The sequence below is a fragment of the Dioscorea cayenensis genome, chromosome 5 (genome assembly GCF_009730915.1).
Source record: "Dioscorea cayenensis subsp. rotundata cultivar TDr96_F1 chromosome 5, TDr96_F1_v2_PseudoChromosome.rev07_lg8_w22 25.fasta, whole genome shotgun sequence".
NCBI lineage: Eukaryota > Viridiplantae > Streptophyta > Magnoliopsida > Dioscoreales > Dioscoreaceae > Dioscorea > Dioscorea cayenensis.
Window position 1 is genome coordinate 24,070,578 of NC_052475.1, and position 21,288 is coordinate 24,091,865.

Consider the following 21,288-nt stretch of genomic DNA (forward strand, 5'->3'; position numbering starts at 1 on the left):
CATCCGCAGACTTGAAAAAATAAGAGAGAATGGAAAGGGTGAGGGTTGGATTTAGTGAAACGAGGGGACGAGGTGGGAAGGCCGTTAGATGTTGATTTGACAACCACCAGAAGGGGATGTCCGTAGAAATTCAATTTACTGACATCCCCACATGACCGACGATCAAATTAAAAATAAGTAACCTTTTCGGAACAAGATGCTCTTTATATGTAATAACCAGCAACCTGAAAAATCTGACGGATAAAATATGTGGCAACAAACATACACCTCTATAACATTCTATAACCACATATCCTTTCCTTCAGTTTGTTTCTAAACTAACAAGATGACCGACTGGGCATATACGGTTTAAGTTTCTTTGTCCCTGACTACTGTTGCCTGTTTCTTTCGTAGATATTATTAATATATTGACCAGAAGGATACATGAACCATCAAAGCAAAAAACAACTATACTTAGTATTGATCATTAAGAAATTAAATCAAAATTCTAAGAAACAAACATATAGAAAGAGAGAACAGATAGGGCCCACTGTTGGAAATTTCCTTGATATTGCTGAGTGCAGACATGAACTTTAACATATTTTCAAGACAAGTACTGAAATTAGCATATACCCAATGCATCCTATTGCTTGACAAAAATAATCTGCCACGACATCAAACAACTAATGGTACTAAGAATACAATCACTTGTAACTGAGAATGGAATTCCTTAGGCAGGGCAACACTGAATAGTTGACAAACAAAGCATAAAGCTTGTTATATGACATACACCACATACCTGAAGTTTGGATACTCAACTCACTAATGATCATTACTCGAACAACTTATGTTTTTGGAGTAAAAAGGCTGAAATCTAAGTACTGCTCAATTAACTGAATAAGGAGTTTGGATGTTTCAATACAACTCAATGATCACTCCTACCTCAACTTTGAGTTTATGGGCAAAACTAGATGAAAACAAAGTATTGACTCAATTTACTGAATATAACATAACAGAGTTATAAACATGTGCTTAATTTTTTAGCCTCAGACTGGCTCAATTGATCAATCCAGACATTCAGTTGGCCTTCTCCATCCACCCTGAGGTGCAAACCTACAGGATACACTTGATGATACCTTACAGAATTTTCTCTCCAGATCAACACTTCTTCCAAAATAGATCACCACTTTGGGTTTGAATTCTTATTCCACATGGTTCTTCTCTGTTCAATCATTTTATCAAATCCATGTTAATAGTGAGATTTTGTCAGCATTCTCAGGCATCTTTTGAAGCAACCTGCCTCTTAAAGATAAACCTTTTTAGATGACTCATCTTTAATGATGGAATTCTAACGCATAACAACCGGATTGTAACCCAAAGAACCTCACTAAGAGAAACCATAGGGGGAAAGTACCCGTGTTGCCAGGATATAAAGATGGGTGTCGAATATCCAAGTATTGGACAGCATCTAACACTTGAATTTCATGAAAACTAGATATGTGAACATTATTGTATATGCATGTATGTCTGTGTGTGTGTGTGTGTGTGTGTCATGTGCTTCTTTTGTAATTCTCTTCCCATGTACTCTCAGTGCGGTCGTTTTATCTTCCCGACAAAATTATGGTTTATCCACTTCTCAAATATATATATATATATATATATATATAAATGCACATATGTTGAAATATGCAAACATGTAAAATCATATTAGTATTGGAAAATACTTTAGTAAAACAAATCCTTTTTAGATGCGTGCTTATAAACACTGTGAACCATATTGGGTTAAGAAAGGTAGATAACATTGTAGTAAAACACATATTTTTCAGAAAAAAAAAATAGTAAAATAGGATTATTTAAATTATGAAAATCATTTTTTAAAAGGTGAAAAATCAGATAATAAAACAACATAAAAAATCATGTACTTTAAAAAGATAAAAAAATAAGTAATCCAAAAGAAATAAAAGATTTAATTTGAAAATTGAAAGGAAATATTACGATGGAGAGCAAAATGAAAAAGAAATAAGTGAAATCGAAGGTTTTTTTTCAAATAAATAAAGTAAAATAGGATCATGTGAGGAACATGTGACTCAAATGTGTCCCTATGTATCATAGGTCTCCTTGTATGGGTACTAATTTTTTCTGAATACACTGTATCCAGGTAACACACAGGAACCGATCTACATCCTACTTGTGTGCCTTAAATGAGATGCTATACCACTTGATCCTCCTTTGCTTGTTTATAATCATCATATAGAATCACTAAAGTGGCAATTTCCGGCTCGCCTCTAGGCCCTGCTCAATTGAGCTTCTATGGCACCCCTGATACTCCTTAATGGATAAATCACTTGTTGCCAGATGTGACCTTGTGGTCTTTGCAACTTGGAATATCTGGCTTGACCGCAACATAAGATCTTTCAATATCTACTGCTTTCATTGTAAACTCTGGAAACTCAGCATGTATATCAATAATTTTCTCACATCTTGGTTTAATGTAACTCCATATTCTAAGCACCTGAAACTCATTGAGATTGAATCCTGGTTCAAAAGAAGCCTAACTTTCTAAGAAGAGAATCCTTGGAGATGGTTCATTATACTAGCAAAATTAAGGCGGTCTCTAAAGGAGCAGGCTAAGTTTGTTTGCTAGATTTTTATTTTGTGCTTCACCATTTCAGATTTGTATTTCATGTATTTTGCTGTTAATGACAAGCTCATACCAAATGGCCTAATCCTGTCTATTGCTTTTATTAATGAAATGCATCATCCACTTCTGTCAAGGAAAAAAGACCATTCAAAGTTAAACACCAAAGTATAACATACCACCATAAGACCAAATCTATTTAAGAGTTATCTCTTGATTCATCTCTTGCTACTGTTGAAAGGCACAATCATAGTTTAATCAATCCTTTGATATTCACTACTACTGTACACTCATGAACACATCCTGTTATTTAACCGTATACTCCAACAAGAGAAAGAAGAAGAAGAAACGAAAAAGAAGATTTTTTTTATCAGAAGCTTTTGTATTACAGCTCGAAACAAATACAGCAACTGAGCATGAAATTCGTCACATATGTATTCAAACCACTCTACATTCATATCCTCCAAGTACCAGACGAGATCCATTAACACCTATCACATGTTCGACATTATGCCTTATTGATCTATAAATTTTATATTGACAAAATATTTCTACCGCTATAAGTCTTATAGATTTCTTTAGTAGCAGTTATAAGCCTTATAAATTGAGTAGATATTTTAATAGCTAATCAAATCTGTTTTTAATATAGACAAACAAAGATATATATATACATATATACTAGATCTATTCACCCAATCCATACAAGCCACAATAACCCAGAAACAAGTCAAATAACAAAAAAAAAACACACCAGAAGCAATCAAAGAAGATATAGACAAGAAGAGGAACCTCAGGAGATTCAAGTGTCAGATACGAGCTTAGGGTTGTCAATTCTCTGCTGCTCTAGCTGTTGCTGGGCCAATATCCTCTTCAGTCTCCTACGCATCTCACGCTGACACAAAAAACCACCGAAAAACTTTCAGATCAATAGAAGCCGATCAAAGGAGATGATGAGATGGAATAGAGGTTTGCCTGGTAGCTATCCTCAACGAGATCCATGAAATAGAAGCCAAACACTCCGCCGAGGATCGTGCCCGCCATGATCCCCAAGTTAGCCCAGCGATGGGGAGCCATTCTTCAGATCTTCTCTACGATGAAGCTCTTCGCTCTTTGGTCCTTTTGAGTTTAACCCTAACCTTGCTCGGGGGCGGCGCAAATATATATGCTTTTTTTTTTAATTATTATTATAAATATCCCCCTGAACTATTCTATGAGCCCCACCCCTTAATCAAATCCTAACCACTGCTTTTATCTTTTAATCCTAGCCGTTGGTTTTATTTTTAATCTTAACCATTGATTTTGTTTTTGTTTAATTTCAAAACCCTAGCCGTCTCTTTAGCTTCTTCGGTTTCAAATCACCGTTTAGGGAGAGAGAGAGACCGTATAAGTGTCTGATATTTCTCTACATAGCCTGAAGAATTATGGTCATTTTTGATGATCATGAAGATTGAACTGGATAAGGTAAAAAAAAATATGAAAGTTGTTCATTTCTGAGTTATCTTATTGTCAGTAAGATTGTATTACTTTTGAAGTTATATGTTATGAGATATTTTTTATTGGAATATGCATGTCTGAAACTGTTGGTTTACATAAGTATGATTTTTAATACTGGTGACTTAAATTCTGTAGGTCACAAATCATTGTGAGGTTTGGATATGTTTTAGATGAAGATGCCTAGTTTTCTCATAAGTTTAAAATTTTTGATTTGGGTTAGAATTTGCAAAGCTACGTTGATTTTAATGTAGGTGAATTGGTTATTGGTCTTGACCTTGGTAATTTTGTTAGTGTTTGATTTGTTTTTGCGAATTTTAGAATTTATTTACTAGTAATTCTGATGGGTTATTCCCAAATTAGGACTTCCTGAGAAATACTCGATTGGTGTAAGAATTCAAAAATCTGGCTATATCCTACATATAAATCATATTATATGTATATACTTTAGTTTTCTGAACATCTGAAAATTTTGAGAAAAATAATGATTTTATGTATTTATTTATATTTTGAATTATTTATTTATTATTAATTTTGAAATTATTTTAAATTATTTTAAAGTTCCAGTTAATGATATTTTATTTTGGATTAGAATTATCTGAAAGGTTTAAATAATTTATTTACATTTGGATTACTTAATTTTTGAAGTCCATATATTTATTTACTTTCTGATTAATTACTATTGTGTTTTTCTTTATTATCTGTTCATGTTTGGATTCAATTAACTGGATTATTTTGATATGATAAAAATGGGATCATGTGACTGCAAATTACTTGCATTGTGCCCGGTATGAATTTTGATAGTTTATTATTTTGTGAACATGAAATATTTTGACAAAGTACTCGTAGTCCCCAAACTAACTTTGCAATAACCCTGTCACTGGGGGTTAAACACTGACCGTGTCAACATGTACTCTGATATAGAAACTATAGTTTTCCACTGCTTTCCGTCGGTGAAGAATAATGGCCTCTGATAAATCTGGCTCGGGTCACCGAGAGTAAACTTATGAGTTCTGATATTCTGGCTCGGGTCACCGAGGATAAATATATGAGTTCTGTTATTTTGTTTTGGCAATAGTTGTTTGGGGGGCCTATATGCTTGGTTTTGACATCTATGTTCATTTGAAATAAATTTGTTTTCTGATTTTGATTTTGATAATTTTTTATTTTTGCAAATGATCCCTATAATTGTTTTAGTGGATGCTTACTGGGCTGTCAAGCTCATAATTTATTGTTTAATATCTTTTCATATCAAGAGTAGAGTTGAGTGGCGGATAGCTTAGCGGGGATCGTTAGATAATCGTCGAGTATTAGCATGTATTAAGTCCTGTTTTTTTTGTGGGACTGTGTTTTATTTGTATAAGTTTATATTGTTTTTTGCAATCCACTGAGTTTGATCTTTGTTCTGTTTTGGATCAGGTTTTGAGGCCTTGTATGCCTACATGGTTTCGGCCTTGTATGCCTACATGGTTTCGGCCTTGTAGGTGTACGGTTGTTTGTCGACGTCTCAGGTCCATAGAGCTGGGTTCGGGGCGTGACATATTCATTTTTCTAACCAAGCCCTTAGCCCTGCTCGACGAACACAGGTTTGGCTCCGATCCAATACACCTCTTCTTTGTGACTTTTTAATACATGTTTAGCTATTTTACTATATATGTCATTTATGTTTTCAGTGACCTAGATTTAAATTTAATTAATATTTTTTTTCATATATTAGAATATGATAATATTAAATAATCTTTTTCACAAAAAATTAATTTTTTATATTTTATCTTTTTTTTATTCTTTTAAGATTTTTAAAAATTAATTTTATTATTTTCTAGATCAATTCAACGGATTTTGTATTTAAAAAAACTAAACTTTATTTTTTTTGTGACAACAATTGCAACAAACTTCATCTTTTCTTTATAAAAACTTATAATATATATATATATATATTATGATTTATTTTTCTCAAATAATCAAAAGAGAAGAAAAGGAGTTAGTTAAAACATATTGTTAAATTAATGCTCTAATTGATAAAAAAAAAAAAAAAAAGTTTTTTGTTTACATATATTAATCTCCACATTAATAAAGAGTTGCACCATAATTAAATTAATGATGTGAAGTTAAAATTTTAACTACTAAAAACATAAATGACAAGTGTTAAACATTTAAACATGTATTGAAAAGTAATGGAGAAGAAGTTTATTGAAGTGAAGCCAAACCCCAAGGAACATGTGGCCACATGTTATAAACTATAATAGATGATTTTAATTTATTTATCCTCTAATTTTCCTTTGATCCAAATGCTCACAATTACGCATAGAATGTCACCAAAGTGAACGAGAAGCCTAACTTGGACCTTGATAATAAAATACTGAATATCACTTATGTGATCTTACAGATTTTAAATTTTTGTTCACAACTTTTGGGCATCAACCCATCAAAATTTTGTACAGTTACTAATAAGATCTGGATCAAATAAGAGTATTAGTAGTTGAATGCATGTCAGCACATCTCTGGATCAGTTTCATCTTGATCATCTTCCTGTGGATAACGATTCATCATAAACCTCAAACTGTCACCTTCCTCCAGTTCCCACTGTTGTTTCAGTTGGTCAATAGCTTTTGATGCAGCAGCAGCAACAGCGTGGTTGCTGTCTTGTGCCAATCTCTGCATCAAGAACCAAGAATAACAGCAGGTTTAGTTCTTTCAGTATGTGTGTTTGTGTTTGTGTTTGTGAGGATCCTTAACATTTACCTGCAATGCTCCCATTCCAGCATTCCCAAGAATCCACATGGATGGAGCTGCTGCTAAAGCATTTGCTAGAGCTTGCCTGCAGTGATATATCATGCGATCGCAATCAATAAGTTAGGACAAAACTACCACTTGACTGGTTAGTAGTTAAGGAATTAATATTATACCTTGTACTAACATCAGGAGAGCTTGAACATTCAGCCAATAATGAGACACTGCTTTTACCATCCATTGCATCAAGATCTATAAGAGTTGTCACCAGCAATTCAAGCTTGCAAAAAGAGAGAGAGGAAAAAGATATAAGAAGGTAAAGGACTTTAAATGAATAGAGTATTGCTTGTGAATTGAAAAGGATTTTGAGGTTTAAACCTCTTCAGGATCAGTATAGTCGATCCCATCTGCCTCTGATAAGGCAGATGCCATGCTCCAATATGCTTCCTGTGATACTTCTCAAAGAATTGTGTTAAATGCGGAAGTGTTAACTAAGAAGAATTTAAATATGTTTGGTTAAGTAAGAAAGACCTGAATGGCAGTTATGCGATCTGTAGGGACTTCCTGGCTGAAGAGATCAAGAGATTTCCCATTCTTTTCGAGTGTGATAAAACCCAAAACATCATTCTCTGAGAGACAACCTTGTGTCCTAGGTCTACATAAATGGTTACATGAATCAATATAGGCAAGTATGAACATATAAACAATCACAAATTGATGTTCTAATATTTGTTAAGGAGCTTACTGTTGGTACAACTTGTTTGCCATCATCTCATGGATGTCCCTCACAAACTGCATTCGAGAAAAATGAAGGGAATTATTCTCAGATTGCAAATCGCCGTGACATTTATGTACGGAAATTTTATAATCGATTATGCATTTGAACAACTATCAAGAGGGGTACAAAATTGTGAGATCACAACCTTGGATATTGGATCTTTTTTGTAAGACATTATTCTTGCAACTGATTGAATGAGGGGAAGTTGGGATAATAGAAGAGCCCTTTCTGCTGCTAAGAATGAAAGTAGATTTAAATTTTCTCTATTTTGGAGATTATCTCAAAACAGTCTAGGGTGTGCACATACCCAAACTCGGAGGGTAACTATAAAAAAGACATATTATAACTAAACTGATAAGATCTTTTAAAATTATATTGTAATGAAGTCCACTTTATCATCTGACAATACAACCTGGAATACAGTGATTATTGGCATAAATTATCTTCTCTATGCAAAATTTATATCAAAAAGTGCAGCCAATTAAGAGGAACCTAAAGTTCCCCTGCAGAGCTCAATGCATTTACAGCTTATTCTACCTTCAATGCCATGAATGCGTCTTCCATGGCTCGGCGCCTCATACAAAAGTTTGCTCGCCTTAAATCAGCCTGAAACGAAAGCAAAAGTTGTCATGACGCCAAAACCTTTATATATCACCAACAAATGCAAATATGTAGATATTTCAAAGGTTTTGTAGTGACTTATAGGTGATATTAAACCTCCAAGATAATGAAGAAATTAGTAATGCTTGGTTCTTAGCCTCAAATTATACATCCTAGACGAAGCACTGGTTACACAAACCACAATAGCTAGTTAAAAAGAGTTTATCAGGTCAAATATGTTAATTCTTCCTGTCAAATATAGCAGGCAATTTTTTTCTGCATGGAACACTTAATTGGGCTGCTGCATCATTTACAAATGCAACCTATGTCAAGACGCAACAGAATTTCATAATGACATTGAACCCACTAACAAAGAAATGAATGCAGGTAGAACATATAGCATTTTGAAAAGAAAATTAAGAAAAAATAAAAAAATAAAATAAACAAGGGCATGTCTGCTAACTGCTAAATCTTACCTCCAAGGCACCATCACTCCAATGCTTGTCTGCCACTGTCTTTAATTTTGAGCGAGCTTTGTCTTTTAAGGTCTAAAATGAGTTTAGAAAAATGAGCGATTCATATATTACAGAAGTATCTGTTCAACTTTGGATACCCTACTTTAGATACATACTGTAGCTATATGATGTAATCGAGCAGCTTTTTTCTTCACACCATGGTCAATCTTCTCAGTATCCTCCCTCGCACGAGCTTGCAGGCATCATAAAGAATAAATGAGGGGCAAATACTAATTGCATAAGTATACTGGAGGTAGGTAGATGATTGACTTCGTTAATTATGCAGCTTTTGAAGTTACAATGGATCAATCAAGAATGGATGTAAACGCATACCATCAAGCTTAAGAAATTCGAGCCCAAGAACTGCAACATCTTGGCGTGCTCGATCATTCAATCTTGTTATGCCGCTGAGGCATGACCATGGAACACATTCACATTCATAGAAAGACAGCAAAGCAATGTGAACAGCAAATACATGGATCAGCTAATGCCTGAAAACATGTTGTGATTAACTTTATGCATCTGCAACTGTAGAAGTTACAAAGCAACTCTTTCAGCTAGTGTGAAAAATGAAAATTGAAGGCCATGGAGACGCCAGTCATTACATATAGATGACTCGGAACACTTGTTAGGGGAGAAAGATGTGGATAAATATCTAGTTCTTTACAATGGCTATCAATACTTTCTAAATGTGTCCATTGTTAATTGCCAATTTAGTCAAGAAATACAAATGTGTAATTCAGAGGCAGTTTTTTATGGTTGTTTTGGAGAGTCAGGATGTAGTATTAGATTGATATGAGGAACCTAACTCATATTTTAAAACATTTTCACTTGATAAAAGAAAGAGAAATTGGCTCATAAACATGAAAACAATTTATCTGTATAAGACATACTGAAAGCACAAAGTACCGTGAAAGCAAGATGATATCATTGCGTGCCCTTTCATTCACAAATTTTGCATCATTGTACACAAATCTGCAGGCTTCAGCCAACCCTGGATGAGCGTAAGAAGCAATTCGACACCTTGATTGATGGTCCGACAAATGATGACTAGTTCCCACAGGGTGCCCCTCTTCAGTTTGACTGCTATGACAGAAAGAACCAGGGCTCATAAATAGTATATAAACATGACACATGAATTGCGCCAGAAAAAGGAGAGTTATTATTTAGGCACAATGAGATTATTGCATTGGAAAACAGCGAGTAATTACTTAGGTACAATGTGCTTACATGTAACTTCAATATGAAAGAAATAGACAGTCAAATGAGCTACGAAGTTACCTGATTCCAAGTTATGATCAAGAATTTCAAATGGGACATGTTAAAGTAAAAAATTAAGGAACTTCAATCTGGTAGAATAATTTATAAATGAATAGAAAATTAAATGAAAAACAGTACGCATTATAGATTTTTTTTTTTACTTATTTATTTATTTTTTAATGTGAATCAACAATCAAGAATTAGTTACGCACATGATAGAATGACAATGCTTAAAAGAAAACAAATTTTTTATTAACCAAGTAAAATTTTCAAACATCCGTTCATTTATTATTGCTCAATTATGCTGTTCAGTAAATTCAGAAGTAAAAGAGACAAAATAATAACAAATCGAAGAGTTATCATAGGACTACCAGTACCTTGAGCTATCAGTGCATTCTTTGGATCTCCATGCACACTCTTTAGTTTCACTGCTACTAGTGCCGGTAGAACGACATAGGATGCCATTTCTACGGAAAATCATGCTATGATATGGTATACCACAAACATGCCAGAGGTTCTTGTTGGATGAGTATGTTTGCAGCCCAGGGACTTGTCCACTACTAATTTTCCGGAACTCAAAATATTGCCTTAGATTATTTGCTTCAGTTAAACGATTTGGTTTGGAGAATGTACACATAAATCCGCACTGGTCAGTGAATCCTGACCTATCAATTGCAGTGGTAACACCTGAAACTTTGCTAGCCATAGCTGCCACTACTTGCATGCAGATAAAACACAAATATCAACTTTCGAAGTAGTAACTTTCAGAATGAAAGTCTTATTTCCAAGCTGTTACTTCAGTTTGGCATTCTCGTAGTTAACCTGAATAGCATAAACCCAATTAATTTTCCTGCCTTTTGACCCAAGCTTGAAAATACTTAATGACATGCATCCGAATTCTCTTTGCAATTGCTAAATTCCAACAAAACATTTGTTAAAAGTGAAAAGTATATCAGCAGCTCTGCTAAAGTAACCTGCTTAATGACTATACGGGCATACTTTCATTCAATGCAGACTTTGCAAGAATACAAGAACATTAAAAAAAAAAAGAAATGAAAGAAATTGTAACAGAACATTTTCTTCTAATTACTCAACTAGTTGTAACAACAACAAAACAATTAAGACAAAAACATTGTGAACATGTTTCAATCCAAAAACAACAACAACTACTAAAAAAATATATTGAACCATCAAAAACAATTTCTGAATTCATACTTATGAACAAAAGGCAACATCCAAAAAGCATGCAGACAAAGCATTACAAACAGGAATCTTGCGTCGATTGTCGACAATCAGTATCTCAAAAAGAAACAAACAACATGAAATTGGAAAGAACTGGAGATGAATGAAAAGCAATTAAGGTAAACTAGGGAGTATAGTAGTGAATAGTGATACTCACTGGGAGGAAGAGAGAGGCGGAGAAGGGGAGAGAGGTCCAGAGGAATAAGAAGCATGCCCTGGGAGAAAGCGAAGGCAGCAAATAGTAGACAAGCTAAAGGGCAAAGGCCATGAAAATTAGGCAGAGCATTGAGAGCCACACGTTGAGCTTGCGGCCGCGCGTGAGCCAACAAAATGAGAACGTTTTGAGGAGGTTGGTTTGGGCCTTTTATTTGATCCACAATTATTTAGATTTTTTTATTTTAAATTTAATTATTTACTAGCAACTACCATTATATATATATATATATATATTTTTTTTTTTTTAAACAATAATAGAAATATGTCATCGATTGTGTGCAGACTCACAACTTCAACTTCTCGTCCTGAATGATTAATTTTATGTCTGCGCACGCTATTGTCTATAATGTTTATTGTTTTTATAAAACAATAAAAATAAAAATAATAGTGGCTTTGATGTTTATAATATAATAATAACATAGAAACCATATTCATTCCAATTCAAAGACCAATTTATATCTAATGTGGATCATGTGAAAGGGTCACTTTTGGTTATAAATTAAATACCTGATACTAAAACAAACATATTTCTATAAATTATGACCCAAAATAAATATTTTAATATGTTAAAAGTCTAACTAAATCCAAATTAAATTGTTTATTACCTTTTTGGACAAATTAACAAATACATATAAAATTTTTTATATACATAAAAACATACCATAAACTTGTGTAGTGGAATGTTATATGGATAATGAATGAGCAAACTCAAGACTGAAACTCTAGATTGACAGTATTGTATAGATACTATAGTATATTGTAAAAATATTATATTATTACTGTTTATTCACTGTTCACCGGTCTCCGATGGGAGATGCCATTTATCTCCCCTCCAAAATTGCATGGCAATATATTTATAAACTCGGTTTGATTTCTACATGCACATAGTAATACTCTAACTGATGAAAGTACTATAAATTCTAAATTCGTTAGGTAAGCGATCTAATCTCTACCACTTGATGAAAGTACCACTTGATGAAAGTACGATATTACACATATCATACGCAAATGAAAGGAGTTTTCAATTAACAAGGATAATAATTAAGCACAAGCGAGGACGAAAAAACCGGTGGCGAACCTATGCCTCTAAACCGAGTTAGACTACACATGGAAACCAAATCCACCGAAATATAGACGCGAGCAACCAGTCAAGCTGAATCACCTGGCAGACATCACCAATCCAGAAATTGTCAAAAAGATTACTATGGTTTTAAAGAACCACACGACTCTATCTCATGATCCAAATTTCCGTCATGGTTTGATGGAAGGTCATCAAACCTCCAGCCACAAATGACATTATCACCATAGAGATAACCTTGGACACCATCTCACAATAATCCTAGATCCAGTTCAACTATGATACCTCAATCTCTATCTTCACCACAACAATGGCTACATGAACAACACCAATACCCATACTGGTTCATCCCCATAGCCATAGTAACCAGCTGCTTCTTTTTGTTTCTCTTCTACAAATCATCTCTGTCATCAAAGAAGAAGCTTAACCATCCACCATGTCCATTAATTCTCCCACTTGTCGGCAACCTTCACCAACTTGGCTCTCTCCCTCACCGTTCCCTGCATGCACTCTCTCAGAAACATGGCCCTTTGATGCTCCTCCACTTAGGGAAAGTCCCAGCAATCATTATCTCCTCTGCAGAACTTGCTCAAGAGATTATGAAAACTCATGACCTCATCTTCTCCAGCCGCCCATTTTCCTCCATGGCTAACAGTCTCTTGTACAACTCTCTCGACATCTCCTTCGCTCCTTACGGCGAGTACTGGCGCCAAGTGCGACGCATTTCTGTCATTCACTTGCTGAGCCTCAAGAGAGTCGAGTCCTTTAAAAGTATCCGAGAAGAAGAAGTGTCTCTAATGTTGGATAAGATCCATGCATCACAGGGATTATTGGTGAATTTTAGTGAGATCCTCGTGGCAGTCACTAATGGTGTGGTTTGTAGGGTGGCTTTGGGGAGGAAGTATGATAGGAGTAATAGATTCCATGATATGCTCACTGAGTTCTTGGCCTTGCTCGGTTCTTTTCCTTTAAAGGATTTCATTCCATGGTTTGGTTGGGTTGATAGAATAACTGGTTTGGATGCAAGGGTGGTGAACAACTCCAAGGAAATGGATGGTTTCTTTGAAGAAGTCTTAGAGGAACACATCCATTCCAAGACATCAGAAACAAGCAATTTGGTGGATATATTGCTGTCTTTGGATGTTTCTCTTAGTAAAGAGAGCATCAAAGCAATCATCTTGGTATATATATATCTATATGTGTGTGTGTGTAAATGCTTTTACTGTTCCTCTATATAGTTTTATATACATATATATATATATATATATGCATGAAAATTATTAAATATATAAATATATATTAATTGATTAATTTGTTCATCTTATAATAAGCAGGACATGTTTTCCGCTGGAACTGATACAACATTCACAGTGCTGGAATGGACAATGGCTGAGCTCATGAGAAACCCAGAAGTCATAGAGAAAGTTCAAGAGGAGATAGAGGGAGTAGTCAAAGGAAAAGCAAAGGTTTCAGAAGAAGACATTGATGAAATGAGCTACTTAAAAGCGGTCATTAAAGAAGTGCTGAGACTTCACCCCCCAATTCCTTTACTGGTTCCTAGAGAATCCACTGAATATGTTAAACTCCATGGATTTGATATACCTGAGAAAACAAGAGTTGTGATCAACGCTTGGGCCATTGGAAGGGATCCCAAGAGTTGGGAGAGGCCTGAGGAGTTCATGCCTGAGAGGTTCTTGAACAGTGAAGTGGATTTCAAGGGACAACACTTTGAGTTCATACCATTTGGAGCAGGGAGGAGAGGATGTCCAGGAATCATGTTTGCCATTTCCACCATTGAACTTGCTGCTGCTGCACTCTTGCACCATTTTGATTGGAAGCTACCTGATGGAATGAGAACAGAGGAGTTGGATATGAGTGAATCTTCTGGTCTTACTGTTCATAAGAAAACAAGCTTGCTTGTGCAGGCTACACCAAGGTTTTAATTTGTTTCTTGAATTAAAAACATGCATGTAAAGATTTCAAATAAACATTACTGTATCAGTTGTAAGCTAGCAACTCTATAGTTGAGTTTTTATACAAGTTTATTTTTTAATTAATAAAAATGGACAAAATCACAAGTTTGATAAAAGATAAAAAGTCTAAAGAGTACAAAAATGAAAATAAAACAAAAGATTCACCATATCAACCATTCCAGGAGGAATCATTTAAGATTGGAGAAAAGCTGAGTTGTTGGTTTATCTACTTAAAAAACTATTTTTTATAAGATATTAGTAAAAGACTATTTTTTATTTCAATAAGTACCGTTCCTTGATTAATAAAAAATAGTTAACAAAGTTGTGAAATATTATAGCACAACAAATTGACAGTGAGAAAAAAATTATAATACTTAATCTAAGTAAAAGAAAATTATAAAAAAATTTCACAAAAGTTTAAAATGGGTCAAGGGCTAATTTTCACTCATTTAATTAATTTCTGATCACTAGTCTAGTGATGACTCATTTAATTAGTTATTAATTAATTACTGATTGCTACTCTAATGATAACTCATTTAATTAGCTACTGATCACTAGTCTAGTGATGACTTTGGATTTTAGGGGGGAATGGAATATTGTTGATAACACCTTTGCCCAGCTAAGGTTTAATTAAACTAAAATCATTAGTTTAAATAATTAAGTATAGTAATCAAAGTAAATAATAACTAAACATAAATAGACTAATTTAAACGATTTTTTAGAATAATTAAAATAAATAATAATTGACAAGAATTATTTAATACACATATTTAATTATAATAATTAAATTGAAATAAAACTTGTGCACAAGCAGTTATTTAATAAAATAAATATCATTACTTTAAATAGTTAATTAAATAATTAAAGCAGATCGATAAGGATGAAAATGAGAAATATAATTAAAGCAGATAATTATATGAAATATGTGTACATTACGCTATCATATCCTAAGGGATTTGTGAAGCAACTAGATATTCTCCTTCAACCTTTCATTTAGGAAGACCTGCGATCTCATCTCCTGAGTTATAACCTCGAATATGTCTATGGCTAGAACAAAATGGGTGTATTTTCAAAGGATAATTGCTCCAGTTGATTTCAATTTCTCTCAAAATTGATCATATGTTCCTTTTGATTTAATGTAGTTTTAAAGCTAAAAAAGCTAAGCCAGAGGATTCTATTTCCATTGCAATTATCGCAATCCGGAGTTCATGAACTACCATGTAGCTGTAGAGAGCGACCTTGCAATATCATCTTCTTTAAGTACAAGCCAACTCTGAGGTTCTTAACTTTTTCACCATTCTAAGATAGAACTCTTTCTTGTTTTCCCTAGGAGCAGCTAGTTCTCTTTTTTTCATTTTGCTCTATGTGTAGTGGCGTGTTCTCTCCTGTGTTGTCTATTCATCTTATCTATTGACTCATTATTCTCTTTTCATTATATATATATATATATATATTTTTTTTCAATGTTGTGGTTAGCTATGGTAAATATATCTTATTGTAGCTTATTTGTACTTTATGTTGTTTTTAGTGAATGTAATATACTTATTTTAAAAAAAACCATTTTGGTTATAAATTCCCAAGACTAAAATAAAAAAATTAATATATATATATATATATATATAACCCCTTATTTTAAAGTCAGTTAAAAATAACTCCGCCACTATTTCATCGATTTGTGAGTAATTCACCCTTTTTTTCGCCTGCCCTTGTTAGCTTGGTGAAGGCCTTTGGCACTTTTTTGTGTTCTTCATCTTCCCTAGTTGTGATATTATTATTATTATTATTATTATTATTATTATTATTATTATTATTATTATTTTGTTGTTGTTCTACTTGCGAGTTTGGTTGTAAACAAGTTTTTAGGTGTTTCATTACTTTTGGTGATAATCACCTAATTTGTCTGTCTATTTGCTTTCTTTTTTTGCTTTCAGTAGCTATTTGTTTTTTATAACCTTGTTTTGCTTTAATTTCTTTGAATAAAGTAGTTGTTTATATATAAAAAAAAATGATCACATTTTGGAAATATTTAAAAAAATTATATACATTTTTTATATATCTATAAATATTGTTGACCAACAACCAACCTTTATAAACAAAACTTTACAAAACCTAATTCAAATAGAAAAATTGAGGGCTCAGATACACTGGTTCAACAATTGATTTGTTAACTTCTCTTTAAAATAAAAATCAATCAATTATTGATTAATTTAGTGCAACACATAATAAGAACCGCATGATCCCAACCAAAAGATGATCTTTATTACAAAGTATGCATGAGCACAAACTAAGAAGAAGAGACCATTGAATCCAGACCATGTATTTTAAAGCAAATATGTCCACATGTATATGTGATAAAACAAGAGCACAATGTCGCATCACCAGAGTTCCAAATTTCACATAACCACACTTACGGGCCTCTCTCTGATCATGATTCAAAATTCCGTCACGATGAAGCTATATGAAAACTCCGACACTCCAACCACAAATCACATTATCACCAAAGAGATCGAGACCAGTGATAAAGCATGGACACCATCTCACAATCCACTCCAAAGATGATACCTCAAACTCCAACTTCACTGCAACAATGGCTACAAGAACACTACCACCTTTACTGGTTCATCAGCATAACCATAACCCTAATAACCACCTTCTCTTTGTTTCTCTTCTACAAATCATCTCTGTTATCAAAGAAGAAGCTTAAACTACCACCATGTCCATTAATTCTCCCACTTGTTGGCAACCTTCACCAACTTGGCTCTCTCCCTCACCGTTCCCTGCATGCACTCTCTCAGAAACATGGACCTTTGATGCTCCTCCACTTAGGGAAAGTCCCAGCAATCATTATCTCCTCTGCAGAACTTGCTCAAGAGATTATGAAAACCCATGACCTCATTTTCTCCAGCCGCCCATTTTCCTCCATGGCCAACAGTCTCTTGTACAACTCTCTCGACATCGCCCTCTCTCCTTACGGCGAGTACTGGCGCCAAGTGCGACGCATTTCCGTCATTCACTTGTTAAGCCTCAAGAGAGTCCAGTCCTTTGGAAGTATCCGAGAAGAAGAAGTATATCTAATGGTGGATAAGATCCATGCATCACAGGGATCATTGGTGAATCTGAGTGAGATCCTTGTGGCAGTCACTAATGCTGTGGTTTGTAGGGTAGCTTTGGGGAGGAAGTATGATAGGAGTAATAGATTTCGTGAGATGCTCATTGAGTTCGCGATCTTGCTCGGTTCCTTTCCTTTAAAGGACTTCATTCCATGGCTTGGTTGGGTTGATAGAATAACTGGTTTGGATGCGAGGGTGGTGAACAATTCCACGGAAATGGATAGTTTCTTTGAAGAAGTCTTAGAGGATCACATCCATTCCAAGACATCAGAAACTAGCGATTTAGTGGATGTTTTACTATCTTTGGATGTTCCTCTTAGTAGAGATAGCACCAAAGCAATCATCTTGGTATATATATAAACTTGTAATGATAAAGTATATACTTGTTTTTTTTTTATGATAAAAGTGGATATATAAACCACTACGGCACTACTTTATTAAAAAAACAAAAACAAAAAAGACAATACAACAAAGAAAGTAGAATATATAAACGTTTTGTGTTCCTCTGTATATAGTGTTATATATATATATATATATATATGCATGCAAATTATTATATATATTAATTTATTTGTTCACCTATATATGCAGGACTGCTGGAACTGATACAATATTCACAGCTCTGGAATGGATTATGGCTGAGCTCATGAGAAACCCAAAAGTCATGGAGAAAGTTCAAGAGGAGATAAAGGGAGTAGTCAAAGGAAAGGCAAAAGTTTCAGAAGAAGACATTGTTGAAATGATCTACTTAAAAGCAGTCATCAAAGAAGCGCTGAGACTTCACCCCCCAATCCCTTTACTGGTTCCTAGAGAATCGACAGAACATGTTAAACTCCATGGGTTTGATATACCTGAGAAAACAAGGGTTGTGATCAATGCTTGGGCTATTGGAAGGGATCCCAAGAGTTGGGAGAGGCCTGAGGCATTCATGCCTGAGAGGTTCTTGAACAGTGAAGTGGATTTCAAGGGACAACACTTTGAGTTCATACCATTTGGAGCAGGGAGGAGAGGATGTCCAGGAATCATGTTTGCCATTTCCACAATTGAGCTTGCTGCTGCTGCTCTCTTGCACCATTTTGATTGGAAGCTACCTGATGGAATGAGAACAGAGGAGTTGGATATGAGTGAAACTTCAGGTTTTAATGCTCATATGAAAACAAGCTTGCTTGTTCAGGCTACACCAAGGTTTTAGTTTCTTGAATTAAAAACATGTATAAGTTCTCAAATAAACATTGCTGCATCAGTTGTATTGAAGTATATATATATATATATATATATATGTTATTTTATGATTGAACTTAATTTGGTTGAAGACATTAGTCAAGGACTATTTTTTATTTCAGTAACCGTTCATTGATTAATAAAAAATAGTTGACAAAAGTTGTGAAATACCATAACACATGTATGTATAGATCGAGTGACAACATTAAACATAAAACATAAAACAAAATTAAAATGTACGGCAAGAAAAAAAATGACATAAAATCAATTGGCATGCAAGGTTTCTGCTCATTTTAATTACTAATCATTAGTGATGATCCTTAATATGTTTTTTTTAAACATATGAACTATAACTATGTGATTAGACATAAGGAAAAAATGACCTCTGTTATCTCTTTTTTTCTTTTGTCGAGGCTTGGTTCTATTTCCCACTCCTTGTGGATTTTCTGAGTCAACGTGGCTGCTTTCTTTCTCAGATCTCTTTTTATTTTCAATGAACGTGGTTTATCCACTTTTTTTATAATGACTCTTTTAAATATTAGATTAAGTTGGGTGAATGTTACCAATATTTAAAAATGGGAAAATTACTGTTTACCCCTCGATAATTTCAAAACTTCCCAAACGACTCGTGAGTTTTTGCATACCCTCGACACATTTCTTCCTTTATTGTTTCACTTCCTTTTTACCTCCTGCATTATGAAATTCCATCATTGCCCTTAAACCTTTTTGCATACATTTTTTTCATTCTTTTTTGCATTCCTTTTTGCATGTACTCATTTCTTAAACAGAGAGCTCATTTTTTAAACATAAAACTCATTTTTTAAACAGAGAGTTCATTTCTTAAACAGAGAGTTCATTTCTTAAACAGAGAGCTCATTTCTTTAAACAGAAACCTTATTTCTTAAACAGAAAACTCATTTCTTAAACAGAAACCTCATTTTTTTAAACATAAAACTCATTTTTTAAACAAAAACATTAATATTTAAACAGAAAAACAAATATTTACGTGATAAATTAATCCTGGATATAAAAACCAATTAATCTTGGTCACTCGTACATATTTAAATAGAAATAACAATATTTAAGCACTTTTTTAAACGCAAACGCAATATATTAAACAGAAACATCGATAGTTAAACAAAGACAAACAAGCATATAAACAGAGAATTCATTTCTTAAACAGAGAGCTTATTTTTTAAACAGAGACCTCATTTTTTTAAACAGAAACCTCATTGAGTAGGGACATTGAGTATCTCATCGTCGCTGATCTCGCGCGAACGCTTGAGTGTTGAGCTCCAGATCTGGCGAGCGATCTCGAAGGTGGCCTGCTCGTGTGGGTCTTAAAGGAGAAATCTTTGTCGGCGTTGGCGATTCGGTTGGCGACGTTCCTCGGCGGTCGGAGTGGTGAGGTCTTCGATGGCGACGTCGGATAAGACGGCCTGAACTTGAACGGAACCATTCTCGACTGCGGAGACCGCAACATGGATAGCAATAGGGTTAGGGTTAGGGATCATTCCGGGGTTTGGATCCATGGTACCTAAGTCGGTGACGGGAACGGAGGGAGGAAGCGGCGTCGATGAGGGTTCGATCTCGCCGTCTTTGTCTTCGTCTTCATCATCTTCCCTGTCGTCGACCTCATCTCTTTCATCTTATTCGTCGTCGACCTTGAGGAAGACCGCACGCTCCTCGTCGTCGTGCGAAGGCATCGAAAGGTTGCACCTTTTTCTCTGGCAAGATCGAGATCTAGATCGAAGTGAAGATCAAATTCTAGGGTTCGAAATCCCATTTTTCATGCAACGTGACTGTGATTGTGAGTCGCATGCTTTGTCTCACTGGCCCAGCCCAACTGCAATAAAGAGATTTTGGGGGTGATAAATACACCCCAAAAAACTCATTTCTTAAACAGAGACCTCATGTTTTTAAACAAAAACCTCATTTCTTAAACAGAAAACTCATTTTTTTAAGCAGAAACCTCATTTCTTAAACAGAAAACTCATTTTTTTTTAACAAAAAACTCATTTCTTAAACAGAAAACTCATTTTTTTAAACAAAAAACTCATTTTTTTTAAATAGAAAACTCATTTTTTAAACAAGAAACTCATTTTTTAAACAGAACCTCATACCTCATATTATAAATAGAAGCCTCATTTTTAAATAGAAACTCATTGCACCCAAGGGCATTATAGTCAAACCCTGTCACACTTGCCACAACTTCCCACGCAAGGGACAATTTCGTCCATAAAATTCCAAATTAACTCTATCAATCACTGTTAGATGTTTGGGGGGTTTAAAAAATCATTATATTCAAAAGGAAGGGGTTTTTATGGATAGCCAAATTTAAGGGGAGAATCTGTGCATATTGCAAATTTTGAGGGTGTTTTTAGCAATTTCCACTTTAAAAAAATAATAATAAGCTGCAATTTATTGAAATAAAGGAAGACTGATATAATCAGAAAA

At 34.2% G+C, this 21,288-nt stretch overlaps 3 protein-coding genes across 4 annotated transcripts; 2 read left to right on the forward strand and 1 right to left on the reverse strand.

Annotated features, from left to right (window-relative positions):
• Positions 1-6,429: 6,429 nt before the first annotated feature.
• Positions 6,430-11,492, reverse strand: LOC120262165 (senescence-associated protein OSA15, chloroplastic). 2 transcript variants are annotated; one of them, XM_039270237.1, is made up of 13 exons: positions 11,391-11,492; positions 10,369-10,813; positions 9,641-9,814; positions 9,065-9,138; positions 8,848-8,924; positions 8,693-8,764; positions 8,154-8,222; positions 7,584-7,630; positions 7,370-7,493; positions 7,217-7,285; positions 7,015-7,118; positions 6,851-6,926; positions 6,430-6,763 (listed from the first exon to the last, which is right to left on the reverse strand). In XM_039270237.1, exons 2-13 carry the CDS (start codon positions 10,713-10,715, stop codon positions 6,599-6,601), a joined length of 1,398 nt encoding a protein of 465 aa, XP_039126171.1. In that variant the 5' UTR covers positions 10,716-10,813; positions 11,391-11,492; the 3' UTR covers positions 6,430-6,598. The 2 variants fall into 2 exon arrangements, with proteins under 2 accessions (XP_039126171.1, XP_039126172.1); XM_039270238.1 differs by lacking the exon at positions 11,391-11,492 and adding an exon at positions 11,207-11,368.
• A 1,197-nt stretch (positions 11,493-12,689) lies between these two features.
• LOC120260592 (cytochrome P450 71A1-like) lies at positions 12,690-14,580 on the forward strand. Its single transcript, XM_039268102.1, has 2 exons — positions 12,690-13,708; positions 13,862-14,580. Exons 1-2 carry the CDS (start codon positions 12,806-12,808, stop codon positions 14,468-14,470), a joined length of 1,512 nt encoding a protein of 503 aa, XP_039124036.1. The 5' UTR covers positions 12,690-12,805; the 3' UTR covers positions 14,471-14,580.
• Positions 14,581-16,893: 2,313 nt separating this feature from the next.
• On the forward strand, positions 16,894-18,907 carry LOC120260147 (cytochrome P450 71A1-like). The gene is made up of 3 exons (XM_039267589.1): positions 16,894-17,958; positions 18,071-18,087; positions 18,202-18,907. Exons 1-3 carry the CDS (start codon positions 17,026-17,028, stop codon positions 18,800-18,802), a joined length of 1,551 nt encoding a protein of 516 aa, XP_039123523.1. The 5' UTR covers positions 16,894-17,025; the 3' UTR covers positions 18,803-18,907.
• The last annotated feature ends 2,381 nt before the right edge of the window (positions 18,908-21,288 follow it).

Excerpts from the sequence above, each read along its gene's own strand:
- LOC120260147 (XM_039267589.1), top strand. The coding sequence starts at position 17,026 with ATGGACACCATCTCACAATCCACTCCAAAGATGATACCTCAAACTCCA.
- LOC120262165 (XM_039270237.1), bottom strand. The coding sequence starts at position 10,715 with ATGCAAGTAGTGGCAGCTATGGCTAGCAAAGTTTCAGGTGTTACCACT. Across the intron at positions 7,631-8,153 it reads ACGCATTCATGGCATTGAAG|TTTGTGAGGGACATCCATGA; the intron begins GTAGAATAAGCT and ends TCTCGAATGCAG. Across the intron at positions 6,927-7,014 it reads TCTCCTGATGTTAGTACAAG|GCAAGCTCTAGCAAATGCTT; the intron begins GTATAATATTAA and ends ATATCACTGCAG.
- LOC120260592 (XM_039268102.1), top strand. The coding sequence starts at position 12,806 with ATGATACCTCAATCTCTATCTTCACCACAACAATGGCTACATGAACAA. Across the intron at positions 13,709-13,861 it reads GCATCAAAGCAATCATCTTG|GACATGTTTTCCGCTGGAAC; the intron begins GTATATATATAT and ends TATAATAAGCAG.